The 18,392-nt window shown below is 66.9% G+C and overlaps 2 protein-coding genes across 2 annotated transcripts in view; one reads left to right on the forward strand and one right to left on the reverse strand.

Annotated features, from left to right (window-relative positions):
- The window catches only part of FBXW8 (F-box and WD repeat domain containing 8), an 86,590-nt gene extending 83,392 nt beyond the window's left edge, over positions 1–3,198 (forward strand). The window contains exons 9-11 of the mRNA XM_055147014.1: positions 1,214–1,387; positions 2,049–2,159; positions 2,260–3,198. Coding sequence (XP_055002989.1) covers positions 1,214–1,387; positions 2,049–2,159; positions 2,260–2,404 — 430 coding nt within the window. The 3' untranslated portion in view covers positions 2,405–3,198. The remainder of the gene's footprint in view (positions 1–1,213; positions 1,388–2,048; positions 2,160–2,259) is intronic.
- Positions 3,199–4,813: 1,615 nt separating this feature from the next.
- TESC (tescalcin) overlaps positions 4,814–18,392 on the reverse strand; it is a 44,666-nt gene continuing 31,087 nt past the window's right edge. The window contains exons 6-12 of the mRNA XM_055147092.1: positions 15,297–15,366; positions 12,162–12,242; positions 8,823–8,962; positions 8,684–8,745; positions 7,822–7,929; positions 5,615–5,662; positions 4,814–5,004 (exon numbers count right to left, since the gene is read on the reverse strand). Of these exons, the coding sequence (XP_055003067.1) occupies positions 4,927–5,004; positions 5,615–5,662; positions 7,822–7,929; positions 8,684–8,745; positions 8,823–8,962; positions 12,162–12,242; positions 15,297–15,366 (587 nt within the window). The 3' untranslated portion in view covers positions 4,814–4,926. The remainder of the gene's footprint in view (positions 5,005–5,614; positions 5,663–7,821; positions 7,930–8,683; positions 8,746–8,822; positions 8,963–12,161; positions 12,243–15,296; positions 15,367–18,392) is intronic.

Below are 18,392 nucleotides of genomic sequence, written 5' to 3' on the forward strand. Positions count from 1 at the left end.
GCTCAGGCCCGTCACTGTGTCTTTCCTGTCCCCTCTCAGCTTCGTGTCGAGTCTGTCCAGCGGGGGGGGGGGGGGGGGGTGCTGACGAGGCCCCAGGCGGGAGGCAGGTGCCTCGGGGTTTTCTCCTGCCGCGGGGGCCCTCCGGGGGGGGGCTTGATCCCAGGCTTCTGCTGTGCCTCGAGGGCTGGAGCGACCTTGCAGTGGGCAGGGTGCTTGTCCTCCCCGCTGCAGCCCCCGTCCCATCCCCTGCACGGGCGTGGTCCCTGAGCCCCCCCCCTGGAGTGGTCCCCGGCACTGCTGGGTGTGCCCCCCCCCAAATAAACGGCAGTGCCTGGTGTCCGCAGTGCCTGGAGCTGTGAGGTCAGAAAGCAGAGCTGCCGCGGCGTGCGCTGGGCCCACCCACGGGGGACCCGGGGCTTGGCCCCGTGCCGGGTGCCCTCAGCCACGGCGCTGGTCCTCCGGCCCCAGCACTTCTTGCAGAGTTCAGTTGCAAACAGGAAGTGATTCCGTGTCATGCTTGGTGCTCCCTGCGACGCAGCCATCGGGGCAGTGCCCCCACCTCGAGCCTCTGCCCCGGGCTCCCCGCACGCTTCCTGCCGGAACCCCCATCTCCTCTCCCCCTGCCCTGCGCGTGTCTGTCTGTCTGTCCGCGCCCTACTCTGGGGGGGGGGTGTCCGGGCCCCACGGGGCTGCTCCTCCTTCTCGGGCAGCGTCCGTGTCGGCAGACCGCGCTCGGTCTCACACACGGTTTCAGCTCTTGTGGCGTGGGTCCGGGGTGGCGCTGTGGATGTTCCTGGCTGACGGGGGTCTGCTCCCGCCTCCTCGGGCCTCGGGGACATTCAGCGGCTCCAGACCGAGATGCAAGCGTGTGGCTCGGGGGCTTGTGGGGGCCCCGCTGATGCCCCCCCCCCACAGTACTGGGCACTGGCTCTCACTGGCCTTGGCCACGGTCTCTCTCCGGCCTTCAGCGAGAGGCAGTGGACCGGCTGCCCTCTTGCTCTTACCCGAGTATTGTTCCACCCAGCGACTGCGGGGTTAGCCCCCGGCACCCCTCAGTGGGTGCCCGCCGGGTCTCAGCTGACGGGCAGCTCCGGGCCTCGTGCGTGTCCTGACGGGCCATGGGGTCCCCGAGGCCCCAGGAGGGGGCGGGGCGGGAGTCGGTGCTGCTCCCCGCCCCCCCCCCCCACGGTCCCCGCTCTGCCCCTGCCACCAGGGTGCGCATCCATGACCTCCGCACGGACAAGGACGCCCTGTCGCTCTCGGCACACCAGCTGGGCGTCTCGGCAGTGCAGATGGACGACTGGAAGATCGTGAGCGGCGGCGAGGAGGGCCTGGTCACCGTGTGGGACTACCGCATGGCCCAGAAGCTGTGGGAGGTGCATTCCAGGTCAGCCTGTGGGCAGGGCCGGGGGGCGGGGGGTAGGGGCACGGGCACGGTGCTGCCTGGAGGAGGGGGCCCCACCCGCATACCGGACAACCAGGAGAGCAGGTTTCCCCCCCCCCCCCCCGGGGCTCCCCGCTGCCCCCCCCACCCCAACTAAACAGCCTGGCCAAGGGGCAGAGTGCCTTGCTGGAGATGCACTGAGCTGCCACCAGGTGGCGCCAGAAGGCAACAAAAACTTGGACCCTTCAGCATCCCTGAGCTGCACAAAGCTTTAAGGAAATGCTCAGCTCTGGCAGAGCTGCTGCCCCAGGGTCCGGCGCCCCCCCACTCCCCCCCCCCACACACACACTCACTCCCTGGCCAGGTGAGGCCAGGCGGAGCAGGTGCTTCCTTTCAGGGTCCCTGGCACGAGGCTGCCCCCATTGCCTCGCCCCCAACACACCCCTCCCTAGTACCCGCCCCCACTCTGCCCTGCGGCTCCCTCCTGCCCCCTCCCTGGGGGCCGCCCCCTGCTCTGTGTTGGGCAGCTGCAGGGCCCAGGGCCCTTGACTCAAGGCCAGGAACCTCTTGGTGGGGGCCCCTGCCCTGGGGGGGTCTCCCTGCAGGGCCCTTGCCCGGAGTGGGTGTGCTTGTGGGGGCCCTCGCTGAGCCCCCCGTGTTGCAGGCACCCCGTGCGGCACGTGGCGTTCAACAGACACCGCCTCATCACGGCCAACGTGCCCTACGAGCGCGTGGTGCGCAGCCCCGAGCTGGACAACTTTGCCACGCACAGGAGGTCAGTGGGGTGGGGGGCCGGGGGGGGGGCGCCCCTCTCTCCCCGTGGTGGGCTCCCGGGAGCGCCCCGCGCCCGCTCACCCGTCTCGTCTCTGCCCCAGGCACCGCGGCCTGATCCACGCCTACGCCTTCGCCGTGGACCAGCTGGCCTTCCAGAGCGTCCTGCCCGTGTGCCGCTCCGCCTCCGAGTCCCTGGCGGGCTACACCTACGACCTGGCGCTCGCCTTCCCCTCCGACAGCGCCTAGGCCGCCTGCACCGCCCCGGCCCGCCCAGCGCCAAGCACTGCCAGCCCCCGGGCCTTGGCCCCTGCTCCCTGTCCCTGGGGGCCCAGGGGTGGGGGCTTCACCCGCGCCCGCAGCCAGTTTGAGAGGTGGGGCCTGCCCTGAGTCCCCGGGTCCCCGCCTGCCCCCAGCCCGAGGCCTCTCGGCCCCTGCTGGACACGTCCAAGGACGCGGATGGGGGCGAGACAACCGGACACCCGCGGCTGTGGCTGCACGCACGGGCAGTGCTGTGACCCGCCTGGGGTCACGCCCCCCAGCTGACAGTGGACCCGGCAGGCCCAGCAGAGCCCCGAGAGGGACGGGGAGGAGCAGGTGCCCAGTGACCACGTCGGGGGAGCGCGGGGACACGGCTGTGGCCGGGCCCCTCCCGCCCTCTGCAGCAGGACAGGGAGAGGGTGTCACGGGTACACGCGGCCCCGTCCCCCCAGGCCCCAGCCGCCCGGCGGCAGGCCAGGCCCCCAGAGGCGTTCGTGAGAACCGGGCAACTCCCCCCCACCCCCAAGGAACAGGCACCTGGCCGACAGGCCCAAGGCCAGAGAAGCCTCTGAAAGGGGAGGGACAGCGGCCCCCTCCCAGGCCCCCCACAGCTCCCCCTGCTCCTCCCACGGCCCCTCCCGCCCCTCGGCAGCCCCCCGCAGTGGCTGCTGTCCCGTCCTCTGTCACCACGTGCCACTGCGGGTGCCGAGATCTCGTCTTAAAGCCGTCTGTGACTTTCGCTTTCTACCGTTTGCTCCAGTAGTAAATTTTGTACACGTCTGGCTCGGGGGTCTTGTGCCCGCCGCCCCTGCCCCGCCCGCCCCCGTCTCCCCCAGCCCCGCCCAGGACACCCCAGGGGGGCTGCAGGGAGGAAGCAAGGTCCGAAGGGGGCCACAGTCCCGGTCCCGAAACACCCACAGCCCAGCTGCCACTGCCTGGACGCCCCGAGGGTCAGGCCCGCCCCAGCCTTGGGCGGTGCCACCTCCCGCCTTCCAGGGGCGCGCGGGCACACGGGTAGGTGGGACCCGGCTGACCAGAACCCCCCAGTCGGCCCAGGGCCAGGTGCACCGCCCCCACCGCTGCCTCACTGGGCCCTCCACAAGGTCATCGCGGGGGACACAGCCCGCAAGGCAGGGGGGTGCCAGACCCTGCCAGCCTGGTGCTTTAAGTCCCCGTCTACACCCACGGCTCCCCTGCCCACCTGAAGGGCACCGAGAGGACAGTCCAGCCTCGGGCCAGGGCAGCCAGGGACACGCTCCCCTGCCTGGACCCCACTGGCCGCCCACAGCTGCCGTCCACCCCCGCGGGCCTCAGGCCTCTCAGCCTCTGCAGACCAGCTGCCCCCGCCCCTTGCACGTGCGACTGTGACCCTGGTGTTCTCCAGGGTGCAGGGAAGGGGTGCGGGGCAGGAGGCGGGGACAGGCAGCCTCGCACCCTGTCGGGGGCCAGTGCCCCTGCCCCCCCACTCCTGCTGCAGGCGCCAACCAGACTCCCACAGGGGGCGTCCCAGACGTGCTCCTGGGAGGCTCCACATGGCCCCTGACATCATGAGACCGCAGCTGCCCCCTTCACCGTCCCCCCCCCGTCACCACCAGAGACCAGGAATTAACCTGCCTACGGCGGCCAGCCTTGTCACTGCCGTGACCAGAGGGTGCCCGGGGACACCGTAGCCCCCAACACCCAGGGTGAGGGCCGTCACCCTCTAACGGGCATCTCGGGAGGCTGGAGGGGAAGCTTCCCGGCTGGGGGCTGCCCTGGGTGCGGGAGGCGGAGACACAGTAGCCTCTGGGCGGGTCCCCAGGGCGCCTCTGCCTGGCTGTAGGGCCCCCCTGAACCCAGACCCAGACCCTGCCTCTCCCGACTCCCTCCTGCTGCACTCACCTGTCCTGGGGCCCGGGGGCTCGCCAGCAGGGGGTCGTCTCAGGGACGCTGCTGGGGACACGACTAGACGTGACCTGTGACCCTGCCCTGTGACCCTGCCCGCTGAGGGCAGGCGGAGGCCCCCGCCGGGAGACCAGGTCACTCCCCGAGCAGACTCAACACGGGGGGAGAGGGGAGCAGGGCCAGGAAGAGGGGAAGGACCCCGGGGGGTCGGGGGGGCTCAGCACATTCCTCCCCCCGCGTCCCCAGCATCAGGAGGGGTCACTGACGCCCAGCCCCGTGCTGGCCAGAAGGCGGGGTCCCGGAGCCGGGCAGGCTGGGGGCTCCCCCGGCCACGGGCCCCCAAGGCCACACCCAGGGGTCCCCCAGGAGCCACAGGGCTGGTCCCCCCCTTACCTTCTGGCCCGAGACAGACACAGGCGCCTCCCAGCCCTCCGAGGGGACAGCAGCTGCCCAAAGAGACGGGGCGGCCAGGTGCGGGCGGGGGTCGCCGCAAGGGAGAGACGGGGCCGCGGCTCTAGCAAACAACCCTTGCTGTGGCTTTATTGGAGATAAAAACGGCGAGGCCCGTGCCACCTGCCGGCGGCGGGCGGGGCTATGTACAGGAGCAGGGGTCCGGGGGCCGGCGGTCAGTGGCACAGGGCGATGGTCTCCATGTTCAGGAAGCGCACGTGCATCTTGGTCTCGATGTCGATGCCCTGCCAGATCTGGGGGGGACAGTGCTCATGGGGCACCTGGGTCCCGGCCACACCCCCAGCCACGCCCCCCCGACGGAGCCAGGCGGGAGCACCCGCTGCAGAGTCTGTGGGTTTGGGCCCCCGACTCCGACCGCCAGCGCTGCCCCAGTGCCATTGGGCCAGACACACACACACACACTCACTCCCTGGCCAGGTGAGGCCCAGAGGCTGGGGGCTCCCAGGGGCACCCCAGGGCGCCTGAACCTTTGCCACCAGTCTGAGCGTCACTGAGACAACCCCCAACCCCAGGACGGACACGCCGTGCCCACGAGCGCCTCTGAGCAGAGACCCCCAGCCCCCCTCCCCCCACCGAGCCCCCCAGCCCCCCGGGGCCTGCACCCAGCAGAGGGTGGAGGGCGGGCAGGAAGGCGAGGCGTGGGGTAGGGGTGAGGGAGGCGGGGAACTCCTCCCGCTTCCATTTCAGCGGCGGGCACACCCCGAGGTGGCCCTCTGCCCCGTGGGGGGCGACAGGCCTTGTCCAGGCCAGGGGGTGAAGGGCAGAGCCCGCCACACGCCCCTGGGGTGCCCCTGCCCCTCTCCTGGGGCGACCTCCCCGCGTCCCTGCCTCCCCCACACCCACCTTCAGGAAGTCGTCGAAGGTGATCCCCTCGTAGACCTGGTCAGGCTCCTGCGGACAGAGCACGGCAGGTGAGGGCTCCCCCCAGACACCCCCGCGCTCCTCCCCCCAGACACCCCCGCGCTCGGGGCCCCCGAGTTCAGGCTGACGCGCGGACGGCCAGTGAAGGGCTCCATCAGCTACGGCCAAAGACGACGGACATTTCCCCAGCAGCCTACACGCACCACAATTTTTGGGGGGCGGGGGCCACACCCAGCAATGTTCGGGGGTTGCTCTTGGCTCTGTGCTCAGGAATTACTCCTCGTGGTGCTTGGGGACCACACGGGGTGCCAGGGATAGGACCCATGTGCACGGCAAATGCCCTCCCTGCTCCAGCTCCATAAAAACAATATTTCTTTGCTTTTTTGGGTCACACCTGGTGATGCTCAGGGGCTACTCCTGGCTCTGCACTCAGGAATCATCCCTGGCAGTGCTCGGGGGACCCTATGGGATGCTGGGAATCGAACCCGGGTCGGCCATGTGCAAGGCAAACGCCCTCCCCGCTGTGCTATTGCTCCGGCCCCCACGAAACACAATCTCTTAGAGACTAAAGTCTGCACAGCAAGTCAGGGGTTGGTCTGGCTTCATCTCCACCTCCAGGCAGTCTGCTCTGAACCCCAAAGTCCACTGCACCAGGGGCCGACTTTCCTACCCCTCCCCCCGTCACCTCTGCCCCCTTCCCAGTCGCGGCGCCACCCGCCAGCTCACTGCATTGCTGGGTGCTGCCCTGTGGAACCAGATAACGCCCCCAGCCCAGTGGGGAGAGGGCCAGGGAGCCGCCGGCACCGGCCGTGAGTCACTGATAGCGCCCGGGGCCGCCCTGCCAGGCCGTCACTCTGCCACTCGCTCCACTCTCTGCCTCGCCTCGTGCCCCTTGGGGGCAGCGGGTCTGAGTCGAGGGGAGACAGGCCAGGAGGGGACACAGCTCTCAGAGCCCCTCGGCCCAGGGAGCAAACAGCAGTCCCCACGTGCATGCCGGGCGGGCTGGGTCCACCGTTGCCCGCTGCAGTTCCTTCTCACCCCCGGACCCTCCCCGGGCGCCTGGCTGCGGCTTCTCGGGGCCTTGCCCTTGCGCTGTGGGGGCTGGAGCGACAGAACAGCGGGGAGGGCGTGTGCCTTGCACGTGGCCGACCCGGGTTCGATCCCCAGCATCCCATAGGGTCCCCTGAGCACCGCCAGGAGTGATTCCTGAGTGCAGAGCCAGGAGGGACCCCTGCACATTGCCAGGTGTGACCAGAAAGCAAAAAAAAAGAGAAAGAAGTGGAGTTTCTGCACGTGGAAGAACCGCCCTCGTCCTGGGGCGCTCTGCAAGAGGGAAGGGCGCTGACCCCCAAGTACTGCTCCGAGGGGGTCCCGCAAAGCTGCAAGCGCCTCCCTGGAGAAAGCTCCCCGCAAAGCGATGAGGCCCCTCCGGGTCCGACCCCGGGGGTCACTGAAGTGGGGAGCCGGTCGTGGGCTGTGGCAGGCAGGGCGTGCGCCGAGGGCCTGGCAGTATCGAGGGCGCCCCCTCGTGCCCCTGCCGTCTCGGGGGTGCTGGACAGCCTGTGCGGCCACGCTGGTCCTGTGCCCACCCGCAGTGCCCGCTGCCAACCACCCACTCTGCAAATTCTGGAAAACTGCCGCCTGGGGAGCCCGAGGGCCACGTGGAGAAGGACGTGGTGGTCGGGTCAAGCGGGGACCTGGCACACTGCCCGGGGCTGCCCTGTCCCCTCATCTGCCAAGTAAGGTGGTGCCACCAAAGCCAAGAGCCCCCGCTCCGCAGGGGCCTGAGAGGACGGAGGACACAGCAAGTCAGGTGACCACAGCACCCACCCGAGGCCTGGCCAGGCTCTGCCGAAGCCCCAGTTCCCCCGGGACGCAGGACGGCCCCTACAAACAGCCCATCAGCGCCTCCAGTCTCGGCCTGGGGCACCCCACGGCTGCCCAGTCGAGGGGTCAGCGGGGTCTCCTGCCTGCCTGGGCCTGCAGCGCCTGTGCCGAGCCGCCCCTCTCCCGTCTACCCGGCCCCGGGGTCAGCCCCTCCCAGCACCCAGCAGACACATGAACTAAGGGCGGCACATGGCCAGGGCCCCGGGCCGGCCTGCCCGCCCAGCCTGGCTCCGGGGGCGGTAGAGGACACGGCCGGCAGGGCTGGACAGGGGTTGGGGTGCCAGCCCCTGGACGGGACTCACCATCTGGCCCACGCAGACGCTGGCCGCCTCCATCATGGCACCGTCGGCTATGGAGCGCGCAGACTCCTTCTCGATGTGCGGGTTTCCCGACAGCAGCTCCTCCACCACCTGGAGGACGCACACGCGGGTGGGCGTGGCCCCACACGTGGAGGGGCGTAGCAGGGCGGGGTCCTACCAATCACAGTCCGCAGGGGGCGGGAGGGCCGAGGTACAAACCAATGGCTGCCCCCACAGGGTGATGGGAGGCGGGACCTGTATTTGGAGGGGGCGGGGCCCATACCAGTGACAGCCCACAAAGGGGGCAGAAGAGGCGTGGTCCAAACCAACGGCGGCCCCACAGGGTAATTGGGGGCGTGGCCCACATTTGGGGGTGTGGCCCACATTAAGAGGGAAGTGGTGTAGGCGGGGCCCATATCAGTGACACCCCACAAGGAGAAGCATGGTCTAAGCCAATGGTAGCCCCCATAGGGTTTGGGGGCGTGGCCCACAAGGGGCGTGGCTCAGGCAGGGCTACCCCTAACATTGACAGCCACTCTTGAGCAAGGGGCGTGGCCCATACACTTATGGCCCACACTTGGGCCGGGAAGGGTGTGGCGTGGGCGTAGCAGGGGCGTGGCCCGTGCCACTATGGCCCATACTTGGGCAGGGAAGGACGCGACGGGGGCGTGGCGGGGGCGTGGCCAATGCAGTTATGGCCCACACTTGGGCAGGGAAGGGCGTGGCGGAGGCATGGCCAATGCAGTTACAGCCCACACTTGGGCAGGGAAGGGCGTGGCAGGGGCGTGGCCAATGAAGTTGCAGCCCACACTTGGGCAGGGAAGGGCGTGGCGGGGGCGTGGCCAAGGGCCCAGGCCATATTTACATTCCGGTACTCTTCCAGGGTGATGCGCCCGTCGCTGTCCGAGTCGTACATGTGGAACAGAACTGGGGGCGAGAGGGGGGGCTGGGTGAGCCACGGTGCAGGGGCCAGGGGTGGGCTGGGGGGGGCGGGCACCACGCACATCTCAGCTTCTCCTTCCGGCACAGCTCCACCTGCTCCTCGTCCATGCCGGTGTCGATGGGCCGGAAGTAGGACATGATGGTCAGGAAGTCCTCGAAGTTGATCTCGTCGGCCAGGCCAGTGGGCCCCCTGCGCAGGTTCCTGGGGGCAAGGGGCGTGCGGGGCTGGAGGTGAAGGCAGCCGGCCGTGGGGCGCGGCCGGGCCGGACCCTGGTTTCAGGGGGCTGTGAACTCGGTGGAGGGAGTTTTAATTCTCGTGTTTCTTTTTCTTTTTTTTTTTTTTTTTTTGCTTTTTGGGTAACTCCTCCTGACTTTGCACTCAGGAATTACTCCTGGCGGTGCTCAGGGGACCCTATGGGATGCTGGGAATCGAACCCGGGTTGGCCCCATGCAAGGCAAATGCCCTCCCCGCTGTGCTATTGCTCCAGTCCCTCGTGTTTCTGAGCTGAAAACAAACTGGGGGGCCGAGGATGTGCCCCGAAGGGTGGACAGACTGTTCCCAGCAGGTGTGAGGCCCTGAAGTCACTCTGCACCGCCTGGTGAACCCGGATAAAGGGGGGGATGGGAAGAATGACTTCATGGCAGAAGCATGAGATGAAACACAGATCTCAGGAGCCCGGGACAGCTCCTGACATACTAGGCGGAACCCTGGGGCCCCCCACACAACAGGCTACTGTTTGGGGCTCACACAGAACCACAACCAAGTGGGTGCCCCCAAACCATCACAACACAGCAGTGGGGGCAGGTAAGCAACTCTGGAGTTAGGGGCACGCGCTTTGCATGCCGGGACCTGTCTGACCCCTGATCCTGTCCAGCCCCCCTCACGAGGCCCCCGACCCCAGCACAGCAAGACCCCAGCTGTTCCATCCTCGGGCCCGGCACGGGACCATGTGCCTTAGTTGGCCAAGTATTGCTGGGAGTGACCCCCAGGCCCCAAGCGTCACCGGGAGACCCCCCAGGCCCCCAGTTCCAGCTCACGGACACCCAGCCACATCCACTCTTTCCCATCCGGCCTGGGCACGAGCTCCCGGCAGCACGGAGCCTTGTGACAGACAGGTGGGACAGTGCCCCAAGGCCAAACACCGACTCCCCGGCTGGCCGGCTCAGGGAGCGTGGGCCCCAGGTCCCTCTCGGACCCAGGCAACGCCGAGGGCCGCACCTTTCTGGCAGCTCCAGCGGAACAGCCATGCCCCACGCGGGGTCAAAGGGCAAAGCACACAGACCCGTGAAATGCCTGGTGTGCTGGGTGCCACGTGGGCGAGGAGGGAGGGGCACCACACGGGTGTGTGAAGCGGCAGCCCCTTACCGGCTGAGGGACCTGTGGGGAATGATGACCCGGCCTTGGACCCTCTGCAGCTGGGTGGCAGCTGACAGGCTGAGGGCGCCCCGCCTGGCTGGAAAGTACCCGGGAAAACACCGGCCCCCTTCCCCACCCCCCTCCCTCTGGTCAGGGCCCTGGATCCAGCTCTTGCTCTCTCTCCCCTCCCTCCCTCTCCTCCTCCTCTCTCCTCTCTCTCCCTCTCTCCCTTTCTCCTCCCTCTTCCCTCTCTCTCCTCTCTTGCTCTGCTCTCTCATACTTGCTCATTCTCTCTCTTTCTCCTCTCTCTCCCTTCCTCCTCTCTCTCCACTCTCTCTTGCTTGCTCACTCACTCTCTCCCTCCTCTCTCTCCCTTTCTCCTCTCTGTCTCTCTCTCCCTCTCCTTCTCTCCCTCTCTCTTTCTCCTCTGCCTCTGTCTCTCCCTCTCCCTCTCTCCCTCTCTCTCGTTCCCTCCACACCTTAGGGGAACCCCAAACGGGGACAGGGCAAACAGTGCGTGGCCTGGGCTAGCCCCACCTCCCCTGAAACCCTTGGCCCAGGAGAGTCTCCCCCATGGCACGACTGAGCCACCCCGGGGTCCCGGCTGTCGGGTCCAAACAGTCCTAAAAATAGCCCCGGGCTTATCGGCGTCCCCCGGGCACAGCCTCACACATCCGGCCTGGTGGCGACAGTGGCCGCAGGGAGATGAAGATTAGCTGGAACAGTGGGGCCCGGCCCAGGGAGGCAGGCCTGTGTCCAGCTCGGGAAGGCCCGAGACTGGCTGCTCCACAGTGTCCTTTGAGGTCCCCAGTGGCCAGTACGGGGGTCCCTAGGTACTGAGGGGGGTGGGAAGAGGAGCGCCAGGGAGTTTGCGGGTGGGAGCTCAGCTTCCAGCCCCATCACCAAGGCTCCCCCCGGTGCAGCCATATGGCCCCCAAACACAATATAGCAACACCGGGACAGTCGTCCTGGCCTGCAGCCAGCCCACCTGCCTCCACCCGCACTCCCAGCATGGGGGCAGTCACCCTGCTCGGACCTTCTTTCAGCCCCTCCTGGGGCAGCCCCGCCCACCGTGTCCCAGGTCGGGGTGGCCTGTCCGTCCCGCAGAACCAGAGCGAAGGCCCCAGGGCCCCCCTCACGCCTGCCTGTCTCTGCGGCAGCCCCGGGTCCAGCTGGGCCACCGGGCAGGCCACTGGCCCTGGCGTGTGTCCACCCTCGCTCGGCAGCAGCCAAGAGACATCAAGAGAGACATCCCATCTGCTCCCGGGAGCGGGGGTGGGGGGGGTTGACTCCCACACTGGACACTCGGGGGCCGCGGCCCAGACCTGGGTCTCGGTACTGAAAGGTTCACCAAGGCCCGGCCCCGGTGCCTCAGTTTCCCTCTCTATAAGCCCTGGCAATAAAGAGAAATAAGCTCGGGGCTGGAATGATAGCCCAGCGGGGAGGGCGTTTGCCTTGCACGCAGCCAACCCGGGTTCGATTCCCACCATCCCATATGCTCCCCTGAGCACTGCCAGGAGTAATTCCTGAGTGCATGAGCCAGGAGTGACCCCTGTGCATTGCCGGGTGTGACCCAAAAAGCAAAAAAAAAAAAGAGAGAGAGAAATAAGCTCAAGATCAGCCCCACCCCACCCCACCCCCCTGCTCGGGCCTGAGCTGGCCTGGAGCCCCTGAACTGCACCCGGGTCCCTGCACCCCTGCCCCTCCCCCCGCCTCCCCCCAACTCCACCAAAGGGTATTGGGGGGAGGAGGTCAAAGCCAGCAGTGGTCAGGGATAGTGCTGGACTCTGTGCTCAGGAGTAATGCCTGATGTGGGGGAGGGTGGGAATGTGGGGTGGGCGTGTCGGCCAGTGCGAGGGAAGGGGCCCCACCCCTGCACCGTCTCTTCAGCCCCCCCAAGCAGCTGCCAGGCTGATGGGTCATGTGCCGTCACTGGGGAAGGGGAGAGTGGGGGGGGAGGCGCCCAGCAGCCCAGCCCGGACACGCCCCCCCTAAGGGGCTGTGCAGGCCGCAAGGGGGACTGTCTGGGGAAGAAGCGCCCCACCTGTTGTCGAAGAAGGCGCGGACGATCTTGGTGCGGATGGGGTTCAGCTCCAGGTCGGGGATGCTGTTGAAGTGCTCCTTGCTGGGTTTCGTTCCAAGCACCAGGAAGGGGAGAGCGAGAAGGCAGTGGTCACCCTCGAGGACAGACTGAGGCTGGGGGGGCGGGGAGGACACCCAGCCACCCCCTCCCCTCCCCTCCCCTCCTCCCAGGGGGACGAGTGGAGACGCCTGTATAAAGACGGCACCCGGCGGGCGCCTGAAAACGCAGCCACGAGGCGTGCACCCCCTTCGCAGGGGTCAGTGGTGAGAGGGGGGCATGAGCGGAGCCCACAGACGGGACTCACCGGCCGCCCCACACCAAGCGTTTTCTCTGAGTTTTGCTCGTTTGCTTGGGGGCCACCAACAGGGCCTCCAGCCCGGTGCTCAGGGGCACCCTGTGTCCCCCGGGTGTCAGGGGCAGCCCCCACTGTGCGCATAGAGCCTGACGTCCCTTCCCCGTCAGCAGGCACTGCCCCCCATTCAAGGAGGGGTAAGTCAAGGCAGAGAGGGAGAAGCACCCGGGAAGGACGCGGAGGATTGGCCGGGGACCCGCGGGTGCTGTTCCTGACACGCGGGCACCGTCAGCTCACACGGCGGGGGGCTGGGCTGGGGGACAGAGGCGGGGACGCTGGAAGCCCCATAAATCTCCTCCATCAAGTCTGGCTTCACCCAGCGTCTCCCTCGGCTGCTGCCGCTGACCCCTGCCCCCGCCCCAGGGGCCCACGGCTGGTCAGACCGGCTGGGTGGGAGGCGCCTCTGCCAGGCCTGGGGACAGGGACAGGCCACCACCACTCCTGAGCTGGAGCCGGCCGGGGGCGGGGGCGGGAGGGGGCGGGGCCTTGGGACAACCCCTTCCCCCCCCAGCTCTGGTCCCCCTGTCCCAGGCAGGACAAGGCACGTCACCGGCCCACACCCGCGGGGGGTGGTGCCAGGATCGGGAGAGGGGGCGTGACAGAGCCCAGTCCCACTTCCGGTCAGAGGGAGGGGTGGGGCGGGAGGGGGGGGAAACAGGTGAAGAAGCCCCAAGGTGGGGGGGGTCCTCCCGGGGGCCCTCCAGGGCCCTGTGGCTCGTGCCCTCTGCGGGTTTGGAGCCTGTGGGCCTGAGACGAGGGTGGAAGCAGCCCCCGAGTCTCGGCTGGCCCGGGACAGTGAGCACTGTCAGACCACCGGGGGCGGTGGGGCCCAGGGCAGCCCGGGGGCCACCAGCACTGCAGGGCACAGGCCAGGGGAGGCCTCGCGGCAAAGGTGACAGAGACGGGGGAGGGGGCTGCACCCCCAGGGACACTGGACCCCGGGACCACCTGCTCTGCCTCATCCCGGGGGGGCGGGACACGTTCCTGGCATCGAGGCCAGCATGGCACCCAGCACCCTCCGCTCCACAGGGCGCCCAGCCGCCCCCCACCCGCCCCCGCAAAGGACCCTCTGGAAACCTGCTTGGGGAAGAGAGTTCTGGAGGGCTCCGAGCGGTGCCGGCCGAGAGGCCTCACTGAAACTTCTGGTTTTGGTTTTTTCTTTCGGGCCACGTCCACGCACCGCACCCCCCCTCCCGCCTCCCCTGCTCTCGCCCGCCCTCCGTGAACGCGCCCACTCTGCCAGCCTGTGGCCCGCCCACCAGCGGCTCCCTCCCACCTGCCGAGCCTCACGGTCAGGATGGATGGAGCCCAGGGCTGGGGGAGGGACGGGCCGGTTCCTGCCAGGAACAGGGGCTGGAGGGGCCGTCACGACCCTGGGCTGTTGCAGGGGGCGGGGGGGGAGGTACGGGGGGCCGGGTGGACTCTCAGAGCACCAGCTAGTGACCACAGGCATGGCCTGAGGGTCCCGGGGGGCCCTGGGGTGCTGGGTTAGGGGCTGCCCCGGGGGCCTCTGCATTCCCGGGGCAGGGGCTGCAGAGACCCCCACAGAGCTGCAAGGGGGCTGAGGGCTACCCCGTCGGGACCCCGGGTGCTCGGGGAAGCCACAGCTGCCCCCACTCACCCTCCCCTGCCTCCCTGGAGCCCCCCCGCCTCGACAGCAGCAGGAAGGGGGTCAGCCCACGGCACGGGTCTCCCTGCCTCCACACTAAGAGACCCCACACAACGAGGGGTGCAGAGTCCCACACAGCCCAGCGAGACGGAGAGGCCAGACTCTCGTCTGGGTGCTCGGGCTGAGGTGCTCCTGCACCCGGGAACCCCCTGGCACCTCCCACTCCCCCCGCAGCTCTGGAACGGAAAATTTTCGCATTCCCACTGGGACAGTAGCAGCCGGCGGGACTCGGACATGTGACCCCCTCGGAGCCAATGAGAAGCCAGGTGGCTTCTCGCTGCCTCTGCCCCGTCCTTCCTTCTGGGGGGCGAAGGGATGGGATTAAAGGGGTCCGTCCCTGGCCACCTGGGATCCTGCCCTGGATGCCACAGGTTTGAGAGCCGAGGGGGTAGCGCTGAGCTCTGGAAACGATGCAACACGAGCTCCGTGAGCCCCCGTCTGGGCCCGCAAGACGGGCGGCTCGATTACAGGCCAGTTTCCACAGAGGTTCCCACGTCACGGAGTGAAACGTAAAACCGTTTCCTAGGAAGGAGCCTCTCTCGGGGCGGTCGAAAGCCCCAGCCCGTCTCGGGGAGACCCCGGGCGAGGGGCGCGGCTGGTCGTGGATTTGCTGGAGTCCCTCGCCAACCTTGCTCACCACCTCTGCGGTGACGGACCCCCGACGTGACCCTCTGCCCGCCCGGCTCTGAACCACGCAGCCCCCGTGGAAGAGCGAGGACCACGGGACATGGTGCCCCAGAAACAGTCGCGGGAAGACTGTGTCCCACAGGGTCGGGCCTGGGGCAGAGCCCCTTGGAGGAGGGGATGGCAGGGCACCACACAGACCCCTCTTTGGTGCCCGGTACTGGCCGCAAAGCCGGCATCTGGCAGCCCCCCGCCCCCTGTCTGGACACAGTCCCACTGGAGGCAGTTAGGGGGTGTCCAGAGGGCCAGAGGGGCTGGCTGAGAGCCCTGCACCCCCTTCCGCGACCCGTCCCTGATCCCCCAGAGCGCGAGAGAGAAAGCAAGGCCAGCGGCAGGGCCGGTGACGGAGGGCGCGGGCCTGGGGGTCTCCCGTCCCAGACCCAGCTCTTACCGGATGGTCGGCTGGTCGCCGCTCAGCTGCTTGAACCGCCGGTGCAGCTGCTCAATCTGGTCAGAGGAGACTGAGGAAGAGGAGGAGGAAGACAAGTGAGGGGTCAGGGCGTTATTCCTGCCGCCCCGGGCCGGGGGTGCCGGAGCCCCTCCCGCCTCCTCCCTCCCAGCCCCACTCTCCTCTCTCCCCGGTTCCATGGCCAAGCGCGGGTCTGCCTTTGCAGCCCGTGGCACTTAGCACCCCCGTTCCTGGCAGCAGTTCCCACCCCTGGCGCCCCAACACACCACACACACACACACACACACACACACACACACACACACACACTCCCTCTCACATCCCCAAAGATGGAGACGGGGGCTCTGCTTCCCCGAGAAAGGAGCTTTGTTGGGGCTGGAGCGATAGCACAGCGGGTAGGGCGTTTGCCTTGCACGCGGTCAACCCAGGTTCGATTCCCAGCATCCCACATGGTCCCCTGAGCACCGCCAGGGGTAATTCCTGAGTGCAGAGCCAGGAGTAACCCCTGTGCATTGCCGGGTGTGACCCAAAAAAACAAAAAAAATGAAAGGAAGGAAGGAAGGAAGGAAGGAAGGAAGGAAGGAAGGAAGGAAGGAAGGAAGGAAGGAAGGAAGGAAGGAAGAAAGGAAGGAAGGAAGGGAGGGAGGGAGGAAGAGATGAGGTCTGTCTACCCCAGTGCAGAGACCTCTCCGGAACAGCTCCACGGCCTTCCTCACTCACTCTGCCTCTAATCGAGGCCACCCCGTGGCTCCTCACTGGAAACCCAGTGACCACAGCAGGACTCGCACCAGCACACGAGCCCTGGCTTGGGGGTGACGGTTCCAGGGGGCGTCACACGGATCAGAGGGAACTTTCCAGACCCGTGGTGAGGTGGGGCCTGACCCTCTCCCCTACTCGCCTCGCCGGCTCCTGGCCCCTTCCTCCTTTCCTCCTCAGTGTGGTCACGGAGCAGAGCATGTGGCCAGCTGGGGCAAGCCCCGGGTTCATATTTTGCTTTGCTTTTCAGGCCCCATGGGCAGTGCTCAGGGCTGACGCCCCGGCCTCTGTGCTTAGGGGTCACTCCTGGGGGCCAAGGAGGGGGTCTCGGAGACCATCTGCAGCGCCAGGGGTGGAACCCGGGGAGACCGTGTGCAAGGTAAGCACCTTCCCCGCTGTTCCATCGCTCCAGCCTCAAGGCCCTGGGCCCGATCCCGAGTCTCATATGGCCCCCCAAGAATCAGCACACGTGACCCCCCATGACCAAAATCACCCCACCACCTTGCTACGAGACAGCAAAACCCCATGTTGGGGGAAATGCATAAATATGAAATATATATATATATATAAAACAGGTGGACAAGAAAGAAAACCTAAAGTTATTTCCCCAAATAAGAATAGTCACAAGGGGGCTGGAGTGATAGCCCAGCGGGGAGGGCGTTTGCCTTGCACGCAGCCAACCCAGGTTCGATTCCCAGCATCCCATATGGTCCTCTGAGCACCGCCAGGAGTCATTCCTGAGTGCAGAGCCAGGAGTAACCCCTGTGCATCGCCGGGTGTGACCCAAAAAGCAAAAAAAAAAGAATAGTCACAAGTTCTCAGGGCTGGATTTGGAGACTCCTACTGTCCCCACGTTGTGAGTGTCTGAAGCACACGGGTGGGGGGGAGAGCTGGGGGGGTGGTCAGGAGCCTGGGCAGAGGGGTGCAGAGAGGGGTAGGCACTTGGCTTGCTGTGGCCCTCTCAGGTTTGCTCCTCAGAGGGTCCCCAAGCCCCCTCAGGGGAAGGGAGCCAGGATTCATTCCTGAGCACCGTGGGGGCTGGCAGAACACGGCTGAGCACTGCAGCCCCACCCCCCCTCACACACACACACACACACACACACACACACACACACGATTCTCGCCCGAGCCTCGAGGGAGCCACGCCCCCTTTTGCAGAGAGCTTCCTGGGGCCACTGGACGTGAAAGTGGAGCCCAGGACAGGACTCATTTTGTCCGGAGCAACAGGCAAGGGGGGTTTCTGCGTGCTCGGGTGACGCCCCAGGACAGGAAGCCCCCGAGGCCCTGACTGGGCTTTGTCTTTGGACGACCCACACCCCTCCCCTCTGAGTGACCGCAGGCAGCACCCCAGGCCAAGGTGCGAATTAAAAACGCAACGAGGCTCAGTGGCACCTGGACGGCAGACAGGAGACCCCGGGCCCGGCCCCGAAGGAGAAGAACTCTGTCACCCGCTCAAAGTCCTGATCAGACAGTCACCCGGGCAGTGCCCCTCCTTGAACCCTCCTGACCCCGGCTACAGGAGTGCCCGGGGTCCCCGTCCACCACACAGATCCGGGCCCAGTGGAGAGGGGTCACGTGAACAGCTCCCAAGACTCACAAAGCCTCACTTGGCTTTCTTGTGACACTGGCCCCCCATCCACAGCAGGCCTCAGGCCACCGTGCCCCGCGCTCTGCCCCACTGCCCTCTTGAGGACCCGCCCAGCTGAGGCTGGTCTTACCCCCATTCTAGACATGGCAACATCGAGGCCGGCCCACGGTCACACAGACAAAAAGGGGTTTGCAAGCTTGTGGACTGAAGTCAGCCGGAAGAAGAAAGACAAGTACGGGGTGACCTGACGTAGCTGTGGTCTGCAGGATATGGATGAGGACAGGTGACGTCCTCATCCCTCAGCCCTAAAGGGGGCATGCCTGTGTCACCCCCGACCCCAGAGCTTAGGGAGAAGGACGGAGCAGGGAGACACAGTGGAGGGACCTTTACACTGGTGGTGGGACTGGGGTTGAAACATTCCACGTCTAAAACTCAATTATCAACCTTGTAAGTCACGGCTCTTTAATTAAATGAAAAATTATTTTTTAAAGATGTAAGGGGTCGGGCTGGAGCGATAGCACAGCAGGGAGGGCGTTTGCCTTGCACACGGCCGACCCGGCTTCGATTCCCAGCATCCCATATGGTTCCCCGAGCACCGCCAGGAGTAATCAGGAGTAATTCCTGAGTGAATGAGCCAGGAGTAACCCCTGAGCATCGCTGGGTGTGACCCAAAAAACAAACAAACAAACAAAAAAAGTAAGGGGTTTGCAAGCTATACAATGCAATGACCAGTT

The sequence above is a fragment of the Sorex araneus genome, chromosome 9 (genome assembly GCF_027595985.1).
Source record: "Sorex araneus isolate mSorAra2 chromosome 9, mSorAra2.pri, whole genome shotgun sequence".
Lineage (NCBI taxonomy): Eukaryota > Metazoa > Chordata > Mammalia > Eulipotyphla > Soricidae > Sorex > Sorex araneus.